This window comes from Synchiropus splendidus, chromosome 10 (assembly GCF_027744825.2).
Source record: "Synchiropus splendidus isolate RoL2022-P1 chromosome 10, RoL_Sspl_1.0, whole genome shotgun sequence".
Classification (NCBI taxonomy): domain Eukaryota; kingdom Metazoa; phylum Chordata; class Actinopteri; order Syngnathiformes; family Callionymidae; genus Synchiropus; species Synchiropus splendidus.
In genome coordinates, this window is record NC_071343.1 from 21,462,446 (window position 1) to 21,476,687 (window position 14,242).

General features: G+C 41.6%; 1 protein-coding gene across 8 annotated transcripts in view; it reads left to right on the forward strand.

Moving 5' to 3' along the window:
- The window catches only part of pard3bb (par-3 family cell polarity regulator beta b), a 143,783-nt gene that overhangs the window by 104,329 nt on the left and 25,212 nt on the right, over window positions 1-14,242 (forward strand). Inside the window, exon 23 of one of the 8 annotated variants that reach the window (XM_053876829.1) lies at window positions 10,248-10,361. The exons of the other annotated variants lie outside the window; for them this stretch is intronic. Within the exon in view, the coding sequence (XP_053732804.1) occupies window positions 10,248-10,325 (78 nt within the window). The 3' untranslated portion in view covers window positions 10,326-10,361. Of the gene's footprint in view, window positions 1-10,247; window positions 10,362-14,242 lie in introns of those variants that run through there. 8 annotated transcript variants of the gene reach the window in all.

A 14,242-nucleotide genomic window follows, 5' to 3' on the forward strand; every position in this document is an offset into this window, starting at 1 on the left:
GTGACAATAATAGCAATAATATTCACACACCAGCTCCCGGAACAATGAAATCATGTTTGTGTGGATTCACTTGTTTGCCATGGGAACACTTTAAGCCAACGAGTGTTGGACCAAGGGTGTGTTTAGGTCCAGATGTTTTCCACTTCCCGTCGTAGGAGCTGGTATCACATCCTGTTTACCGACTCGGCTCTCCATAGTGCCACCGAGTGTCCGGCTGTCTCTCTGTTGTGTTCTTACTGTCATTCTGCCATTTTATGTGTTCCTGCCATTGTGTATCATTTCATTTCAAGGTTTGAGTCCTCTGAAGTGCGCCGCACAGTCTCTTAACCTTGCACTTCTACTGTCTGGGGACGTGCATATCATTGTGCATGAGTCACACAAAAGAGTTTTGGGAAAGCCCGACATATTCCTATCGTTAACTTATTGTTAACCCGAAAAGATAATGTCCCTTCCTTTTCCTAGCATGCACCTTTTTTTCTCGTTCGCAGTTTTGATGAAAGATGGTCACATTGATCATTTCTTTGAGCCCACCTCTGACTTCTTCACCTCCACGTGGATTCCTCAAAATATCCCTTTCCACAGACCTACATAGTCTTGCTCCTGAGTCATCAGCAGGTGGTGTTGAGTCACTTTGAGGCTTCCCATGGTGTCACCGAACTTTTCCCACAGGTTTTTGCCATAGAAATAGATAGATAGATAGGTAGGTAGGTAGGTAGGTAGATAGATAGATAGACAGGTAGGTAGATAGGTAGATAGATAGATAGATAGATAGATAGATAGATAGATAGATAGATAGATAGATAGATAGATAGATAGATAGATAGATAGATAGATAGATAGATAGATAGATAGATAGATAGGCATCATTCTATATGGTCATCCTTTATGAATCAAACTCTGTCAACTAATTCAGCCATTCTCTTTCATGCCACGCACTAAATGGTATGGGTAACATGTCTAAGCCAACTCGGGTAAGATTATACATCTGTCATTGTTTCACCACCTTCCTACCTCCCTGTTTTGCTTTGCCCTGGACTGGTGGTTCACAGTTCCGTTACTTGGCAGTGATCTTGATCTAATGGCTCAGACCTAAAGCTGAAATAGCTCATTAATATCTGGACGCTGACACACAGAACTGACCCAGGCCAAGACAGAGAGCCCATTCTCGGTGATAACCTCATCTCAGTGTGTATCGCTACATTAGTCATGAGTGTGGCCCACAGAGACCTCTGACTAACAGTGAACAGTTTTTTTTTTCCTCCTGTTATGCTGGAGCTAATGAAACTCTTTCTGCAGCGTGTGGCAGCAGGTGACTATAGGGTGAAATCTTCTGCTGAATTACTTCATTAAGTATTGTGTGACTGTGAAACTCACCTTAGTAGTAGGTAGTCAGACTCACATAGAGAGTGGTTCGCTGTTATTTCACAGGTTTTTGGACATCATAGAGGTTCAGTAATGATGATGTGTGTTGCTTTAACAACCCACCAGCCATCTACTGAATGACACTAATGTTTCATGAAAAATACATGCCACGTTTGTTTATACAGATCAGTGTGGCAGGCAACAAAATTTGAATCATTTGTTCATCAGATATAATATATTTCATTTTGAAAGCTTGTGAGAGAGCCAGTCGGAATAGTGACACTCTGTAGGTTCCAAATCAGGAATTCCACTCCGAGTAATGAGACGCCAAAATTAGCCTGGACATTTATCTTTGGAAACGTTGACTACAAAACACTGCAGTACTGTGACTGCTGGTGACTGTGCTTGCGCTCATAAAACAACCACCATAGGTAATAATTCTAATTGCAGGTTCTCTTCGACGCAAGTATGAAAAGAATAGAAAAGTGCTATAAATGTGGGTTATTAAAGTGCCACAAAGGCGTTCAAAATGGACACTCTTGGCAGACTTATGTATTTCTGAGTTTTATGACCAAGACAGACCAGACAACCCCCACACACCCACCCACTCTCTGCGCACATATAGACCCACATAATCCATTTCTTTGTGACCTCCACACTGTTCATGTGATTTCAGCCATTATGAAACCGAAATAGCCCCGCTACCTTGGGTGTTTTATTGGTGCGCTGGCAGGGGATCGAACCCGCTTCTACTCCAGTGAAAAGGACAGCACTAAACCTTGTAGTGGAGTGAGGTTCTTTGTTGTCACACACTTGGTCAAGTGTGTTGTTTATGCTGAACACTCTGTCCCTCAATTCTTTTCTTTTTACAATGTTTCCTGTTACCGAATGAATGCACCATGTTCTCTTATCAGTTTGTCCGCTCGTACATGAGGTTATATTTTTATACTGAAAAATGAAATGACAGCTTGTTTGAATTCATTTCTCCGTCAATATTGACAGACTATCCTTTTAGTGACACACTGAAGGATGAAGATGTTGGACAAGCAAATGAGTGCGGAGTTCATGTATAATGCTTTCACAAAAAAAGCTATCCAACAGTAAATATGAGGTCAAAACACAATTCACACATCCAATGCTGAGGTCAAATAAAAACATAAAATGTGGTCACTGTTTCTCCTTCAATTGCTAATGCATTCCTCATCTTCGCTCCAATTACTGAAGCACTCATTTGCTCATTTCTTTTGCAAAGATCTCAAAAACTGACCATTTGTGTGATCTTGTTTTCTGAGCAGAGGTTTGATCCGTCTTCAGTGGGTGTTCCCCCAGTCCCCTTCAAAACACATCAAATGTGGTATAATAAGCGAGTGGTCGAGGCTCTTCACGGCTTTTGAAATACTCATCATTGTTAACTTCAAAAACGTTGGATCCAATAAATATCATGTGAGAATGAATCTGGAAATGTCACCTCCGATATTCTTCATTTTGTTTATTTTCAGCAATCTGCCGTTGCAAATGAGAATGAGACTAGAGCGCTAATAGTCTAGTTCAAAATTAAGTGTATTATTTTAACTTCGGTATTCTGCATATTTAGAATACACAAACATTCTTAGCCACATGTATGTTCCATATCACTAAATATTTCAAGCAAATAAATATTTTATTTAGATTATCCTGATCATTTCATTTGAATGTCTACTAAGGAGTTTAAATGTGAACTGGTCATAATTATACTAAATGTATACACAGTAAGAAGTCAGCCAAATCAACATAAGATGCAACAGCCCCGTTGCATCAATTCAAGTTTGTAATTGCGCATTGAAATAAATTATAATTCTTTAAATCGATATCTTACAGTGTTTTTCCAGTATGACAGGCTTTACTTACATGAGAAGTAGTAGCAAAATGTAATGCATTGCTGCAGTCTCGTCACATCGACCCATCTTTGTGTGTACAAAGGGGCATATCTGCAGGAAAAACATGAGTGTCAAATTTGGAACATCAATACAGAAGGTATCTTCTGCATTGCAAATTCCTGATCAATAATCACCCATAATGGGTCTTGCTTTATCATAATTTCCATTGGATTCATTTCTTCTTCTGAAAAACTACAAATTCAAGGTTTTGCAAATGTGAGGTTTTTGATGACTAAAAGTAGAACCCAGACCGTCATGTTTGTGTGCGTTCCTGTGTGCGTCCAACCGTCGGAAGGTTATCCTCCCCGTGTCAGATGAAATGGGATCAGTGCCGACTCAATGGGCTCAGACACATTCTTGGGTCCTCTGGGACCAGTTTTCCATGCGCACACACACACACACGCACTGATGCACTTACCTAAGCATCACTCACAGGTTCAGTCTACAAGGCTAGACATTTGCGTCCCTCTGTCTCTCTCATCTTCTCCTTTTTTGTATCTCTGACCTCCCTCGACCACTGCAGTGTTGAACCAACGCTCCTCCACACAGATACACACTATGAGCTCATCTCCAGCCGGGTTCCACACTTCCGACACCACGGAGCAATTATGGATGGAGTCATGGTGGACAGTTTGGAGCCATTTAACCATTTAATCAATCACACTGTCCCAATAGTGTCCACGCTCCTGTGTTTTGATAGCTGTAATTAAAGAACAGTCTGATCGCTAATGTTGTAGCAGCATCAGGAGCGATATGTGATTCATCATGTATCAACATGTGGTTCATTTTAATGCTGCGAAAGAAAAGAAAGAGAAGAAAATTCCCCTCACCATTTCCAATGTTAACAGATGGACTGTGTGCAGATTGAACCAGACGCTGTGTTGACAGAGATCGACTGCAACGTGGACTAAGAAACCAAAGAAAGTCAGTGTCGGCTTTGTTGACACATTTTGTGTTCTCAAAGTTTCTTATTTGTCATAGTGTTTGTTCGCTGCGGGTCAAACTTTGTTTCATACTAATGTTTGTATATTAGTCTATGTTAGCATTGTCATCCTTTGTTGGGTCAAAATCCAACCGATGACCGTCACTACTAGGTGTTGGTGGGTGGCGGTTTCTAGATAGATGCACCACAGTATCAGTTGGAACGCAGTAGCCTCAATTGAAGTATCAAAGAGTATTGAAGATGGAAGTAGAGTGCAATTGCAAACTATGGTAAGACTGGTTTTCTGTTCCTGCCTCCCATCCCACATCACAATGGCGTCACAGGTGGCAATATATGCACCAGAGTACAATACTACAAAATACTTGGAAATTGCATTCTAGAAGTGTTTTTTTCTGTCGTTCAACATCAGGAATCAAACTCTGCCAACTAGTTCAGCCAGCGAGGAATGCCTGAACCCAGTGAACAACTGAAGACGGGAAAATAAGACAGATTGACCAAGATAATAAAGTTTTATTTAAGGTATTCGGAGAGCTGTTCACAAACTAACTGAAGATGAGTTCAACCGGAACAATAATGAAGACCATGCTGGTCTCGTTTCTCAGCAGCTCCGTGCCGAAGTGTGTGCAGTATCTGCAGCGACAGTTGTGCTCGGAGATATTGCACTTGTGCAAACCAGACGTTGCTTTAACACTGTTAATGAAGTTGGTCTCTGTATATTATGTTGCTCTGCTTTAAGACAGATGCTATTGTTTTCAATGTGCAGAGAACTTTTCATTTTATTTTTGGTTATCCAAGCTCTAGAGAGATATTTGATATATATATATATTTTTTTTTATCAATCAGCGTTCTCTGAAACATGATTAAGCCTCACAACTACTGTGTGTGTCACGACCGTACTAATATTCAACATTGTGATTATGGATGTGATGTTTTTCCGAGAAGTTTAGCCCAAATTGCAGCCATTAAAAGTTTCAAGTTGCACTCGTGATCATGGGAAATGTGGAAAAAGCGCACAGTAGTTAAGTGAACTAATGAACGAAAACAGGAGGAATGATGTGGTGACGTACATGGAGTTGAAAAAGAAATCTAGCCGGGGTTGAAATGAAGCACACCAGTGAGGCAGATGATGGAGGGAGAGAGGAAAAAAGAGTGCGGCGTTGTGTCATTACGGAAGAATGTTAATATAATTAGTGAGTGACTCTGACCTCCATGTCTCAGACTGGTGCCGCACTGGTCTGATGACCACTGAGCGCCTATAACTCACACACACACACAGCCAGAAATAATGGATGAAAGCATTCATTTCATATGCGTTTGAGCAAACATATCATGAAGGGATGAACACACTCTCACATTAGCACCAGCAGATTGAGACATATTTTCTATTAAAACAGTCTCCTGGCCTGACACATGTGCTGTGTGTACTCTCAGCGGCAGCGGGGGCAGAATGAGTCAACATGTCATGATCTATTATCAGTGTGTAATGCTCATTATTCTTTCCACACAGCTCTTAGAAAGTCATGGTCGAACCTTTGGAATGATTCGGGTTTTGTTGAGGGCTTGTGACTCCTTCTAATGCCATATAATACCAGGCTTTAAAGAGAATGTTTTATCATGTGTCCACATAATTTGCCATCAAAATAAACTGTGGCTTTCATGACATAAGAACAATGATTATTAGACATATGATCTGTATTATTTAGATCTACATCTGTTGATCTGAGATGTCCCAAAATGAGCTGAAGTTTCTACCTAAAGAAAAGTTCAAATTGACATCATCAGTGGTGACATGTGGGGAAGAAGTCTGTCCATGGAAGTACCTGCCAAGGAAAACATAAAGTAGTCGGGCAGTGGGTGAACAGAAGTCACACACATGCCCTGAAACGTGGCGTCTTGTTCAGGTATGTGTGTGAGTGATGGGTTTTGGTCCGTAGGAGTGTGTTATCACCGCTGGGCACTGCTCTGTGGAGGATAGATAGCCAACCGCTGTGCCTGTTTAGGTGAGAGCAACTGTGTTTTTTTTTTTCCATGTATGCACAGACTGTTGGTTCAGCTATATTGCCGAGGACATGCACACCTTGAAGTGTCAGATTTGTTTTTGTGTGAGTGCACACTCAAAATAGAGTGAGCAAACATTGATAAAAGTGTGTGTTTCTGAGTGTGTTTTCAGATTGTCAGCGATTCTCAGAGTAGCATGCAGCTCTTTACATTGTGAGGGAGAGAAATCTGACGTTAAAATATGGCGAGTCATCTGAAAGATAAGGAGTCCTGAGAGATGGAGGGGAGAGGAGTCAGGTTGGGTTGCACAGTAGTTGGAGGAGTTGGAGAGATTTACTACAAGAGAAAGGCTGAGTGTACATGGACAGAGGAGGACCAGAGCACCTGACATTCTCAAGGTTTCGAAAAATGTGGTCTGAACCTTCAGAATCGTGCAGATTGTCGCGTAAATCATGACAGTAGATGAGTGGGATGGTTGTTCACTGCTTTTGAGTTTGCATGGTTTTTACATTTTTGTGCATAAAGGTATGATAACCTCCCATCCATCCTTCATTCCCTGCCCTCATATCTGATGATTTACCCTCCCTCTTACCAATATGTGGCTCTCCTTAGTGTGTGTTAAAGATATCTCTACTATTGTGGACATTCAAAATGAATTTCAAGATTATTCTATAATAACGGAAAGTCTCCTTTGTTGCCTGCGACAGGGACAATCTCCAAGTACACACAGGCCAATGAAATGAACGTCGTTCAAATGCTAATAAACGGAGCCTCACATGCACAGTTTGTTTTCTCAACAATATGTATGTCACTGTTTGTTGACACCAGTAGTGTATCTGAGAACTTGAAACCTCTGCTATGCTGTATACATTTGCTGCACTAAAGGTCTATACATACTGGAGACATTTTTTTTTGCGATCCAACTGATTCAGATTAATTTGCCCCACTGCCTGACCGCACTCCAGCTTTACCGTGGTAGATTTCAAACCTGTGGCATGTGCCAAATGTATACTGTTTACTACCTTATGTATGCGAGCGGTTGGTAAACACTGATTCATCAAGCAGAGGGCAGAAAAAGATGTCCTTCTACACCTGGGATTCGACTCTGAACTGTCATTGGTCAAAGAAACATTGTTTCTGCAGTTGATGCTGCTGCACATGGCAATGGTATACTTCCTGGTAGAAATGGTGCGAGTAGAAGAAACAGTGACACGTAGTAGTTAAATGTGAAACAAAACAATCTTCACGCATTCTGAAACCAGAGAAGAAAGTGCCGCTAATGAATTAATACAATTTCATTGTGCAGCTGGAGCTCACATCGTAAATGTTGGTCAAGCTTCGATTGATGTTTAATGTCTGTAGTGATCTAGCCTTACATGAAGAGTACCAAGGAGTTCTGGGGTATTTCTCTCCCAGGAATTGAGACAATTACCTTCGTCTGTTGGAGTGAATTGTTTTTACAGCAGAATAATTTTAATAATGATGCTTAATTTCAGGGTTTAAGTTGGGATTGTTTCCCACTGGACCGTGTCGAAAGTGCAGGCTGAACCTGGGAAAGCATGTGCTATCCCAGAAATTTGACCCATATGACTGTGCTCTCAATGAAGCGCTCCTCCAGCACATGTCTTTCACTGCCTGTGACAGCAGATTTAAGACCCTGCCATCATTAAAAGATGGTCTTGATCATGTCTCTGCACCAGGTGATCCGAGCAAGCAACACTTACACACACAGTCAGTATGTAACTAGCATTGAGGTGAGGCCACTTTCTCAGCTGGTGTCACTGGACAATCACAGTTAACCCAAACACTACTGTTCCGTTCCTAGTTTTCCTATCGAACTATAAGTGCGTCTGTTAGGTCTGGATCTGAGTGTTCACTTTCTCAGTCCAGTGAGAAGAGGGCATAAGGCCTTGTGACAACCCACCAATAGCAGTGCTCTTCCATGCAGGTCTTAAAACGGACTCACGAAACATCGATCACCATGCGATTTCACCCAAAAACCACTATAGCATCAAGAGACCACAACGGGAAAACAACCAGCAAATTTCAATATAATTCAACAAATTTAATAGGAAATGGCTATGAAATGAAAGAAAATAAAACATTTGTTACAGAATGTTGATATTGATGTTGGTAGCACTTTGGTCTCCGCCAGCACAGCATCCTCATGCTTGGTGAGCACAGTTGCCCGTTACTGAGGCATTCTGGGAAAGGTTGTCATTTGTACGAGTTTTGCACAACGTTAAAACGAGACTGCCCAGTCAAGAATGTTTCAATCACACTGGTAGTTCTGAGCTTCCCTAGTTGTCTGCTACTAGGGCTGAAAAAATAATTCCTAGAGAGGTCTTTTTTTCATATTCTAATTGTTGACGTCAGCAATGTTTAAAACACTTGAAAGTCACTGGGTCCGAGTTTTTGTTCATCTGTAATGTTTTGGATTTCAATTGCTTTGAGCCGACAAAAGGATGCCTTGAAGGAGTCTCATGTTTCAGGAGGAAAAATGGTCCTCGGGAGAGTAATTCAATTTAACAGAAATCAGGAGGGAATTCAAGTCACGGGAATAGTAAAAGGAAACAAGAAAGAACTTGGGTCAATTGAATGTACTTGTACTCTTCGATGTAGTATATTCATACTAAGTACCATTAAGCCTCTCTGATTCATCATCCAGTTTCACAGTTGGCCAACTTTACTTTTGAGGACTCAGCATTGAGCTAGATTTCACTGGCAAGTATCAGCGTCAACATTTTCGATTCATCTTTAAAATATGTAGAGTCCAAAATATGAGTGAAATAAATTGAAAGTCATGTTGTTCATCAGAGTTACTTTAAACTGAGATATAACTTCCTTATTTAAAACTAGCTGCTTCTTCAGTAAAGATGTCTCACTAGTGTTTGGGAATTCGTGCCAAGCCCGTCACACACTCACACACACAGGCACACACACACACGCGCGCCTTCATTTCCCTCTTTCTCGCTCTCTCCTCCCATCTGTGAGTTCAGATGAACTGAAGTCTCACAGGGCTTTTCATTGGCGAAGGTCCATCCTAAGAGACGAGCTAATTGGCCAGCTGGGGCCCAGCCGGTTGTTAGAGACAGGGCATCGGCCGAGTGACGGGTCAAGTGACGTGTCATTGGTCAGGCTGGCTCGTAACCTGGCAAAGCTCAGGTTTAGCCTCTTGAGAAACTGGTGTATAGCAAAAATGAGGCAAGACATTTTGAAGTCTTACAAACAACTGTTTGTGTGAGAGAAAGAAAGGGGGAAAATGTTCAGAGAGTGGAACAGGTGGATTTGTACAGTAGGTCCTGGAGATTTGCAAATTACTCTCTGTTTTGAGGGCCAAAAGCTTCATTACCATGCAAAAAGCATTTTACTGGCTACATCATTTGTTGGTTCTTACAAATCCCTTCAATAAAGAAATACATGGTGCAAAATCTTTTCACTATCACCTTGTCTAAGGCAACACATTCACCAGCAATGTGAGGGTATATCACTTATTCTCAACTGGAACTGGGAAATGAAAGCAACATAACCACTTGCTTGGAAAAGGATCATGACCCTTCACTTCAGAAAGGCCTTCGAAGGAGCACATACCTCGGCCAAGCCATTCATTTGCACCTACATTTTTATATTTATTCTAATCCTACATTATGACACTACTTGTATTGTCGATACAATATGATATTGGCATTGCGTGCATGTCTCAACTCGGCACTGTCCTGGCTACCTGACGCTGGGATGGATAAGCTGCCAATTTGAGTCTGTGTCCGTGAACTGAACTTTTGCTGAGAGCCAACAGCTAAGGCGCCACCCTGACATTGGCTCAGTTGCATTTACATTTTTTTAACCATAGCTAGTCACATGACTGCCAGCGAAAGAGTTATGAACCATCATTCAGTTTACAAATGAACAAATAAACTCCCAAGTCGATTGAAGAGAAGATTGAAGGGTTTTAAGTTGATCACTCATATTGAACTCCAGTGGTTTTAGTTAAGTTATTATGAATAACTATGTGCCCCCTGGTTCTGCAGCCCTGCAATATTGGTGGCCGTCTTGTCCAGGACCCCTCCTGCTCTGCTGTGGTTGGTCAGGCTTTCTGCAGCAATTGACTTTCCCATATCATGCTCTGTTGTGTCACCCACAACACATTAAGATGAAAGAAGCAATGGCTTTCTGGATGTTCTTTATTTGACCATATTCAAGCAAATAAAAGAAAGTTGAACATGTGGCCTTTCTTCGTGTCAGCCCTCCTCACTGTATTTGGCTACTTTTTATTGGGATCTGCAAAATGTTTTGACTCTATTTGACCAAAAAAATCCTTCTAAGCTAAACACCGCTCCTGCAGACCTGAGTCACCAGTCCTAATGCTTATGAGTGTGTGAACCTCCCACGTTGGAGGTTTAGCATTTCTGTGATAACATCAAGTCATTCCCACCTTTGCTTATTAAGACAACATTGTTTCATAACCTGCCTAGAATGCGTGGATCTAAAGGTTGAAATGCCATACACGTTGAATAGTAGCAGTCTTCATATTGAAAGTGTCACTTCAACTTCTCTTAAGTCTCTTTTAATTGCCTTATAAGATAATTTTGACCAACCGTAATCTTTTGATTAAGGAGCAGAGTGAGCTAATCTAGAGGAAATGAGAGGTGGAGGTTAGTCACCAGGGATTAGTCTGGTCCCTGGACTTCAAACAGTCAATCCCCACCCAGGAGATAATCATAGCCAGGTTAGCCAGGAAATTAAGTGACTGCCTTTCTGAGTCTCTCTAATCCCATCTTGCTCTCTCCTTACGTTTCTGCTTGGTTCCCACCCGTCCTGCTTTCTGTCATTCTTTCCCATCCCCCTCTATCCCACCTGGGCCAATGCAAAGGCTTCATCCTGCCTGAAAGATAAGAACGTTGGGTCGCTCAGAGACACATGAGAGAGTCTTCAAAGGTGTCCATACACCACTAGTCATATGTTGATGCTGTGCTAAAGTTTTATTTATGTTTTTTTTATTAATTTATCATGTGCAGGTCTTGTACACTGGCCACAAACTGGACATTTGGTGAGTTGAACTTCACATTGTGTAAAGAAAGTGAGCTGTATTCGATTTCATTAAGCTTTTTTAAATGCTCCTTAATGAGAGAAAATTAAATACACTGCAAGTCTTCGATCATTTGTGGAATGATTAATGCCCAGGCACAGCCATGGTTGATGATGCACTCCAGCTTTGCCTCATCACAGCATCATACGTACTTTATCATATTAAAAAATCCTACATTTCTTGCACGCTCTTAAATAAACATCTTAAATAAGCAACAGAACCCTTCCTTACTGACCCACACCCTGCTCTTATTTCTCTCATCGCTTTATACATCAGCAAGCTGCTTCATAGATGTATGTTATTAAGGCAGTTGTATTTTGAGTTGAGTATTGTGTGCGGAAAGAGATTTGTGTCTTCAAACTCAGCTGTCTGTAGCAGTATATTGGGTCTTTTGGTTCTGCGATGTATTGAAAAATACATGTATGTCTATTCGTTTTCATTACAATCTGGCATTCGTTCAAGTCCTGCATAGTCCCAATTCTAGTTCATCCTTAGTTGGTACTGACTGAGCAGCATGGCTGGCTGCAATACAGGTATTCATGCTTCATGCAGTCATCACAAATTCAGTTCACCCCCTCACCATTTGCCACATTTAGCCACCAAATTATATAGTGGCATTCATTTCAGATCATGCAGGATGAGTTCGGTCATCCGGGTGGAGCTCGGGTGGAGCTGCTGCTCCTCCACAGAAGGAGAGGAACCAACTGAGGTGGCTCGGGCATCTGATCCAGATGCCCCCTGGACGCCTCCCTGGGGAGGTGTTCCGGGCATGTCCTACCGGGAGGAGACCCCGGGGAAGACCCTGGACTCGCTGGAGAGATTATGTCTCCGGTCTGGCCTGGGAACGCCTCGGGATCCCCCGGGAAGAGCTGGAGGAGGTTTGTGCGGATCGGGAAGTTTGGGCTTCCTTGCTCTGAATGCTGCCTCCGCGACAGAAGAAGGTGAAGGTAATTTCAGAACAAAGCGACATTGTGATGTGGCACTCATGATGTGGTTTTGTAGTAAGTAGTAAGTAGTAACAGTTTTATATGCAGGAGAGGACGCATTTCAAATACTCAGTCACTGAGACCAGCTGCCGGTCGCCCCAGTCTATTTCATGAGAAACTCAGTGTTTTAGGAAAGGCACAATAAATTCAAGTTCAAAAACAGGAAATGAACATATATCCTGCTTCTATAACTTTGCTACGTGGTTCAATGTGGTCACAATCATGTCTGGAGTTCGAGTGTAGATGACTAATCTACTGGCTGAGATATTCCTTTCTTTTCTAGTGTGGACTTCTCATGCAATCTACTACCTTTCCTGTACAGCCTCCTGCATCCTGGATACAGTGTGTGCTGGTTCCTCATATGTATTAAAATGATTAAAAAAGAATCTGAGGCCCTAAATAAAAAACCCAACCAAGATATGCTGACATTCAAAAACTGTTAAAGAATTGTCCCCCCAGCCCCCAACTCTAACTTTTCACACTTTCGCTCTCTCTTTCCTTTGACTTCACCTTTCTTTGTTCCCAATAATCCTTAAAATGGGAACTTTTTGAAGTCAGGTGAGTTTGGGAGTGAAAATGCGTGAGAGCCACAGATAGAAGATGAGGGCTGGAGGATATAGTATCCATGTAGCAGAGAAGAAGCTTAAAGGCAACAATTTTATCCTCCTTTGCTTAACGCCACTCATTTCCTCTCGTCTGCCAGTCCCACTCTATATGCTATCACTCCGCACTTTTTTTTTTCTGGCTGCCCACTTATCATCTCACCACCTTGCACAGTCAGGCTGAATCGCTGTGAACTTCGGTCCAGTAAATCTCCTTTACGTTTTTGCCTTTTGGGTAATTTGCAATTTGTTTAAAAATAATAGTGTAAGTATTCTGTGACTGCATAAATACATTTGATGCTTTGCTCATGCGAGGAAATGCTGAAGGTGTGTACATGGTGGTGTGCATGTGTGCAGTGTAGTTCACTACAGGATTTTCAGCCCAGAATAATCCTTTACTATATACTCTCTGGTGCCTCGCCCTCTTACCGTTGCTTATTTTCCCTCTCAGAATCTCATGTGCTACTTCTGGTTCCTTTTCTACGTCTGACTGCAAATAGCTGACAGCTGCAGTTTTGTCTGAAAGAATACACTGACAGCTTACTTTCTATACAAATCATGTGAATAAACTCATTTGATATCAGTTCATCAAGATGGATCCAGTCTAAAAGTCAACCACATCCTGTTTATGACACCACTCAAGTCAAATGGCCCTAAAATGCAGATATAGAGCTCAAACAACTCTTTTCTCTGTGTATATAGGCTGAAAAGTTTTCTTTTTCACTGGCAGTTACACTTCACGACCGCAAGCTCACACAGTATTAACTTCTTGAACTAACAACAGACAAAAATATTATCCATTCGTTCTTCCAACACTCTGAGTTGGTCAAAGCAGATGAAGATAGATGTTCGTACTATACATACTGCTACTTACACTGTTGTCTGTTTTGTTCTGACAAAGAATAGTTCTTTGAGTTGTGATGCTGTAAAAGGATAGAAATACAAAAGTGTGTGTGTGTAGTTAGGAGCATCTCCAAAGAGGAATGACAGCTATATTTGCTTTACCACTGAGCAGTGGAGATTATTCCTTCCCGTAGGAACTCAGTGTTTTGTGATTCTAATTGTTCCAGAGGCTCTAAATAACTGTGACATTTGGCTGTGGTCAAGTCTTAATTCTCAGCCCTTTATGCACGTGCTTCAGTGACATTTTCCACATTTGACGTCATGTAAATGGACAATCAAACGTGACCATGATTATTCAGTCATATACCATCTTCTTGTGGACCTCAGCATTTGCCTGCCTTGAATAATTACATTTGTTTTGTCAGACTGACCTGATGCTGTTCTCCAGGGATTTCCTCAAACATTTTACAACACAACAGCACAAAGTGACTGTAACATTGCTTGAC